Below are 7,717 nucleotides of genomic sequence, written 5' to 3'. Positions count from 1 at the left end.
TGGATAACTTGAGTTCCACACAAGAACTCCATATACATTTCTTCTTCTTGATCATATCATATTCTTCTCTTCAAATCGATGATCTTGATGGCAATACCAAAGGTATAAAATTATATTCATGGCATCCACACTTGAATCCAACATATGGACTTCAAGAAATACATATGGAATATTCCTTCATATAAACACATCGAAAACATTAGTCTATAGAGGATTGTCATTAATTACCAAAAAACACACACAAGGTTTGGTTGCCAGTACATAGCATGAGGCTTTGAGTGCATTGTGTGTTAGCAAACTAGTTCATCTTAATCCACTGTAATCTACATAACCATAGTTCTATTCGAGATAAAGTGTACATGAAAAAGATGCGCCTCGAAGTTGTGATTCCATTCCCGTGATCGGTTAATAGTTTCGCCTAGTGTTGAAAGCACGGTTTCATGTTTCCTTTGGAGCTTATTTGGATGAATTTTGTTAAATTCGTGGGTCATGGTTAACCATTTGAAATTTCCTTGGAGGAGTAGTTTCACCGTACCATTTCAGACAACTTTTATGCTCAAAGTTTTTGATTTTGCCATTCGTATACAAGTAGATCTACAACCTCGTACAATTAGGGAGAGGAAGAAGCACTCATCTACCCATGTTAAAACGAAAAACTACGAACACGAAAGTTGTGTAAAACAGCAAGATGAACTTACTCATCGAATAAAATTTCAAACGGTTGACCGAGTCTCACGAATCTGGCAAAATTCGAACAAAAAAGCTCCAAATCGAATCTCCAAACTAGTTTTGGGATTGGATTTGCAACATCAAGACACATTTTTTACATGTAGGGCTCATCTCGAATCGAAGCATTGTTATGTAGATTGAAGGAGGCTTAAGATGAACAAATTAGATAGAAGGTTAGGTACAAAGTGTGCACACATGGAGCCACGAAGGGCCCACTCATTCCTTTGCCAGAGCTTGACTCGCTGAAAACGCTCGAATTGAGCGTGCCTCCGAGGCAAAGTACTAGACTGTTTTAAGAAATGTTCGTGGATGCTTGTGAAGCACCAAAGGGACCAAACTTAATCTTGCACGTACAGGAAACACATTTGCAAGCAACCAAAGTAACCCTAGATGTAGGTGAGTGCACAAAACAGCTGGGCTCTCGCCTTGTTTGGGAAAAAAGTGAACAAAAGAAAACTAGGCTGCATACATAGGCTACCGCCAGATACGCCGTTTGTCGAGAACCTCGAAATGATCTCCCGGACAGGGACACGGCAGTATTCGGAGGGAAGCCAGGCACAGCGAGAGCCCTGCTATCTCCACTCTCCACCGATTGTCATCTCGGCGAGAAGTCGTCTGGTTCGCTGCGTCCTACTCCTACGTACCGCCTACCATGAGACGTGAGTGTCACGACCGCCGTAGGGATAGAGGATACCGACGTTTTGCCTGGACCCGCCGCGGCGCGTGGCGGGGAGCCCGTCAGCCGTGGCCACCACATGCCCGCGGAAGCAAACCAGGGGAGTCGTATGAGCAAGCGCAGGATTTTTCACTTGGCCGATATCACACACAACGAAACCGAGCCTTCCTTCAGCTATGCGATAATGCGATCGCGTCAAGCCATTGTAGTTCGATGATCGTGCTTCATTCGAGCTTCGTTGACCTCGTTTTTCAGTTAAAAAAATTCGACATCTTGAAGCTTCGTACTGTACGAGTTTTGATTGGATCATCAGCTGTTGGTCAACAGATATTTTATCGATGCGTAGCCCCTTTGATTATTGAGCTATTCTTGCGTGTATGCCTGGGCTACATCGGCTGTACAGGTTGCACGCAACGCAAGCTCACGGTTTCAACGGTGTCGAAGAGCATAAACAGGTCTATCAGAACAGAGACGCTGTTCCTTCTCTGACCCGCTACCAAGATCACATTTCGTTTCCTCCGGGTTCCAGGATATTATTGGCTTTCTTGTTGGGAGCTCGATCGAGGAGGGCCCAGGGTGAGGTGAGATTTTTTACGTTCTCCATCTCTCCATTTCTAACTGAAGAATCAGGAATCTTTCCTGATGAATCGCTGATCATATACTCTCGAATCTCGCCTTTTGCACCGATTGAATCCTTCACAGCGAGCTCCCAAGAGCTCACTGGGTAGTAGCAGTAGTAGAGCTCACTGATTAACGCCGTGCTCTGATATGAACACACGGGTTTCTGTTTCGCAAAGTCGTCGGTCTCGGTCTGATGGCTCCATTTCCCCCGGACTTGAATCTGACACCGCGAAAATCTTTCCCCCACCATGAAGCAGGAGAGGCGGAGGAAGCACCTAAGGCCATCGCTGCCACCGGGCCTCGAGCTCGCGATGGCGCCCCGCGCACGGGAAGGCCGTTTCGAGGAGATCCGCGAGCTCGACGGCGACTCCGAGCTGGGGGCGGCGGCGCACGGGCCCGGCCGCGTGCCGCCGTGGCGGGACCAGCTGACGGCGCGCGGGATGGTGGCGAGCCTGGCCGTCGGCGCCATGTACAGCGTCATCGTCATGAAGCTCGTCCTCACCACGGGCCTCGTCCCCACGCTCAACGTCTCCGCCGCGCTCATCGCCTTCGTCGTCCTCCGCGGCTGGACCAAGGCGCTGGCACGCCTCGGCGTCGTCGCCCGCCCCTTCACGCGCCAGGAGAACACCGTCGTGCAGACCTGCGCCGTCGCCTGCTACAGCATCGCCGTCGGAGGTCAGGGCGGCCACACGCTCCGCAGGCGCAGAAATCATCCTCCATTTTTCAAGTCAAGTCCTTGGACTGACCGGATTTCTTTGCTCCCCAGGTGGGTTTGGGTCGTACCTGCTTGCGCTCGACAAGAAGACCTACGAGGCGGCGGGTGAGGACACGGCGGGCAACGTGCCGGGGAGCTTCAAGGAGCCCGGCATTGCGTGGATGACCGGCTTCCTGCTCGCCGTCAGCTTCGTGGGGATTCTCGCGCTAGTCCCGCTCAGGAAGGTCTGTGTGCTTACTGCTCTCCAGATAGCTTCAGTATACCTTCACAAGATCCTAAACAAAGGACAAATCCTCTATCCGTGCTGCTTGCATACTGTTAAAGTGGTCTTTTTTTTGTCTCTGTCTTTTTATCCTTGTTTGTTTCTAGGATATTGTTTCGTTCTTTTTGTCAAAGACCGGCTCACAGATTAGGTAGGCTGAACAAAGGACAAATCTGCCTCGATCTAGTTAGGTGATGTAGTTTGACGGCATTGCTACCATTTTCATGCTGTCCGATTGATTGATGATGGCCTTATGTCCCTACTGAATGAGGCTTATTTCTGGAGAAAATGCAAGAGGGCTGCCTATTTCTATTTCACTAACAAGGATGGGATCCGTGGGCAAAATTTTGACCTACAACATGCCCCCTGTTATTTTGTGATCCAAATTCATATACTAAAGGGAGGCTAACTTCTGACGAGCGGAGCGAGGCCCGTCGCCGGAGGCTTGGGCCCCCGCGGTACGGATCGTTGCCACCGTCTATATATATTCCCTGTAAGCCGCCGCTAGGGTTTTATCGCATCATTGTACACCCACGGCGTTTGTAAACACCACCGAAATAGTGAAGTTTTGCTGGCTGGCGCCCGTGGTTTTTCCCTTGTGTGTTGCAAGGGTTTTCCACGTTAAAATCTCGTGTCCTCTGCAGTGTTTTACTTTTCGTTCTTCGTTTATTGTGCATCTCGATTATAACACCCCCAAACTAACAAAAACCTGATACAGTCTACTTCAAACGGGATAGGGCGCTCTGGAAATCTTTGAAATATCATCAAAACTTTGGGCAATACCCTCCTGCTATGTAAGCCTCATCATGCTGAAGATGCACTGATTTCTTTCTTTCAACACATTCCATACAGCAACCGACTGCTCACATCATCTCCTTTGCGGACAACAGCCGCCATATTTCATCCCACCAGACGTCGATTGACAGAAAATAGGAGGCACTGTCTTGTATATAAATTAATTGTCACTATCTATCTATCACAAAGCCTATTTGCTGCTTGAGTTGTTAAACCAGAAAATGCAAAACTATCTTTGTTTAAGACATGGAACATGTATGCTTTGATGACGCTTGAGATAAAATAAAGTATATTAACCTATCGATGGTGTGAACTGCGTGTTTAAAACAATATTAGATCCTGCCCTATCATTTGGGTTCTGCTTAAAAGGGAGAAACAGTTATGTACTTTGAAACCACCATTGCGTTTCTTATTTGAATCTTCAGCTGCAACCCAGCTGAATTTAATTGAGAGCCTAATTCTGAAAAAGAGTTCCTAGCAGTTTTAAGTGCCTTATACCATACCATATTTGGATAAGAATATTTTTCTTGTGGATCCTTCAAAATGAACTTGATGCCTGCATAGGGTTCTTTTGTTAGGTTACAAGGAACTTTGTCAATTAGTCTATCACGTGTAAACAGATGATTCATTTTGCTATGGAACTTTGTAAAATTTCAGATTATGATAATCGACTACAAATTAACTTATCCAAGCGGGACTGCAACAGCTGTGCTTATAAATGGATTCCACACGCCTCATGGAGATGCTATGGCAAAGTATGCGATTCTTCCACATAATGCGTGACCTGGAAAACCAAAAATCTTAATCTTTTTTGCAATCAACTGATTACTTTGCTTCTTCATGTCAGGAAGCAAGTGAATGGATTCACAAAGTACTTTGGAATCAGCTTCTTCTGGAGCTTCTTCCAATGGTTTTTCTCTGGTGGAGACAATTGCGGGTTCTCGCAGTTTCCTACTTTTGGACTAATGGCATGGAAAAACTCGTAAAGCTATTCACTTTGCTCATTGTGGTACTAAATTTGTTCTTGACTAGTAACAATTTCACCTGATTCGGATCTTTCTGATTTTTGGGATGTCAGATTCTTCTTTGATTTCAGCCTCACATATGTTGGGGCAGGGATGATCTGTTCATATCTTGTCAATCTGTCTCTCCTTCTTGGTGCCATTCTCTCCTGGGGTGTCATGTGGCCACTGATCAGCGATTTGGAAGGGGACTGGTATCCATCAAATATACCGGAAAGCAGCATGAGCAGCCTGCAAGGTTACAAGGTTTGTTTCTCAGTTTATGTTGGTTATTGTACTTGTCAACTGTATTTTCTTTTTTACTTATCTTGTCTCATTGTGCAGGCCTTCATATGCATAGCTCTCATCCTAGGAGATGGCCTATACAATTTTGCTAAGATTATTGCATTGACCGTTAAGAATCTGATTGAAAAATCAAAACTAAAGAACACAAAGAAAGGTAGAGATTCTGACAAATACATGCAAGTACAGTCTTTGTGATGTATGATGATCTAATATAGTGTTCATGCTATTTCTAGAGGAAGACATTCCGGTGCTCGATGACCTTCATCGTAATGAAGTTTTCGTAAGAGACAGTCTCCCTACCTGGCTAGCCTATTGTGGTTACATTGCACTATCAGTCCTTGCAGTAATTGCCATTCCCATGATGTTCCGCGAGATGAAGTGGTACTATGTTGTCATAGCATATGTATTGGCTCCCGCCCTGGGGTTCTGCAATGCCTACGGTGCCGGCCTTACTGATATGAACATGGCCTACAATTACGGGAAGGTTGCCCTTTTCATTCTTGCAGCATGGGCTGGGAAAGACTCCGGTGTAGTTGCTGGCTTAGTGGGCTGCGGTCTGGTGAAATCACTGGTATCCATATCTGCTGATCTGATGCAGGATTTCAAGACTGGGCATCTCACATTAACATCACCTAGATCAATGATAATTGCTCAGGCTATCGGCACCGCCATGGGCTGTGTCATCGGGCCACTGACATTCATGTTGTTCTACAAGGCGTTTGACATAGGCAACCCAGAAGGACCCTGGAAGGCACCGTATGCTCTGATCTACCGAAACATGGCAATTCTTGGTGTTGAGGGTTTCTCTGCCCTACCCCTGCATTGCTTGCAGCTGTGCTATGGATTCTTTGGCTTTGCAGTGGTGGCCAACCTTATGAGGGACCTCTTCCCAGCAAAGTATGGCAGGTGGGTTCCCCTGCCGATGGCAATGGGTGTTCCTTTCCTTGTCGGCGCGAGCTTTGCCATCGACATGTGTGTCGGGAGCTTGGTAGTCTTCATCTGGCACAGGTTTGACAGAAGTAAAGCAGCACAGATGGTTCCTGCAGTTGCGTCTGGTTTGATATGTGGGGATGGGCTCTGGATCTTCCCTTCTGCCTTGCTTGCGCTGGCAAAGATCAGTCCACCGTTGTGCATGGCATTTAGGTCTACACACTAGAAGGGCAACAGGCTAGGTCTATGTACAGTTAGAAGAGATACCGCCTGGCAAAGCATGCAGTAAATAGAGTTTGCATAGCAGGGCGAAATTGTAGCATATACATGCATTTTTATACTCCCTCCGTCCCATGAAACTTGACTTAACTTTCTCTACATTTGGATGTATCGAGACACTAAATGGTACATCTAAATGTAGAGAAAGTTAATACAAATTTCATGGGACGGAGGGAGTATATAAATTTATACATGTGCAGTTTTGGCAACAATAAGTGGACACTTGAGCCACAAGGTGCAGTACTGCAAGGAACAAGAATCATCTTTCATGGGCAGCTGATCTAATTCTGAACCGTCCGCTAAAAATAACACAATTCAGATCTATGACAATGAAGAATCATCGAAATGATGCCGTGATGAGCTATCTATTCTTTCTTTCTCTGCCTGTCATTTCGGAGTCCTGCTTGCACTGATTCTTCAAAGAAGGCTTGCACTGGCCCGGTTCAGCATCTGAATCAGATTCAGATAGTGGCACAGGTTGTCAAGTACAAGTGCAGCTCAACGCACAGTCTGCATCAGCCTTCTCACCTCTCAAATTGTGGCTGTTGCTACCCTACTCTACTATGTTCTTACATATCCGGTTAGGTTTGCTGAATAATTTGACGGATTCGAAAGCTACATCAGTCATTACACCACTGTACCTACCTGTAGCTCACGCAAACAAAACCAAAAAGGAGTATAAGAGCGCATGGTGATTATCCCCGCGCACTTGTATAAATTATACTCTCTGACAGCTCATTTTCTGTCTCCCGTAGACTGGGGACAACCTAGTAGATAGATTTCCTTTGTTGTTTGACTTTGAACATGATCGACGTGGATCGCGTGTCTGGCCCAAGTTGAAGTATATGGTGGTAGCACCACCTCTTATATCTCCGTGTAGTACACATGTATCACCGAGAATCCTATTGGAACCCAAGCTCGCTGGAGCATTTTATTTTTAAAATTCGAAAATTGTATTTTAAGTTTTAAAAAATTCAGAAATGGCATGTACATATAAGTAAAGATTTATACTTTTTTTTTGCGGGTTGTAAAGATTTATACTTGAAGCGTGCGATATCGCAAACTGAAATACGTTGTATGATGTGCAATGCGAAAAAAGATAAAATCTGGCAAGATTTCAAGGTGCGCTGTTTACACACCCAAATCTATAATTTATCTTTTTATGTAGCATAGAATATAAAATATTTCGGCTAAGACTTTGCATACTTGAAGTATATATTATTTCCTGCATTTACATACTTTTTCAGGATTTTTGAAACTTTTGAAAAACATTTTTAAAACGTTAAAATTAAACGGATCCAGTGAGTCTGGGAGTTTCTAATTGTTCAAATGTCATTACACCCTATCAGAGAAATGCACTGTGCGCTCCACCGAAAGTTGGCCTCCTGACAATGTAACACTGA

General features: G+C 45.2%; 1 protein-coding gene across 1 annotated transcript; it reads left to right on the top strand.

Annotated features, from left to right (window-relative positions):
* Positions 1-1,378: 1,378 nt before the first annotated feature.
* LOC127335782 (probable metal-nicotianamine transporter YSL9) lies at positions 1,379-6,642 on the top strand. The gene is made up of 8 exons (XM_051362511.2): positions 1,379-1,986; positions 2,281-2,701; positions 2,793-2,965; positions 4,456-4,553; positions 4,646-4,780; positions 4,877-5,066; positions 5,145-5,259; positions 5,339-6,642. The coding sequence occupies exons 1-8, from the start codon at positions 1,783-1,785 to the stop codon at positions 6,259-6,261; spliced, it is 2,259 nt and encodes a 752-aa protein (XP_051218471.1). The 5' UTR covers positions 1,379-1,782; the 3' UTR covers positions 6,262-6,642.
* Positions 6,643-7,717: the final 1,075 nt, after the last annotated feature.

Source organism: Lolium perenne, chromosome 2, assembly GCF_019359855.2.
Source record: "Lolium perenne isolate Kyuss_39 chromosome 2, Kyuss_2.0, whole genome shotgun sequence".
NCBI lineage: Eukaryota > Viridiplantae > Streptophyta > Magnoliopsida > Poales > Poaceae > Lolium > Lolium perenne.
The sequence above is the reverse complement of the archived record's forward strand: the minus strand, read 5'-3'. Positions and strand labels throughout refer to the sequence as shown.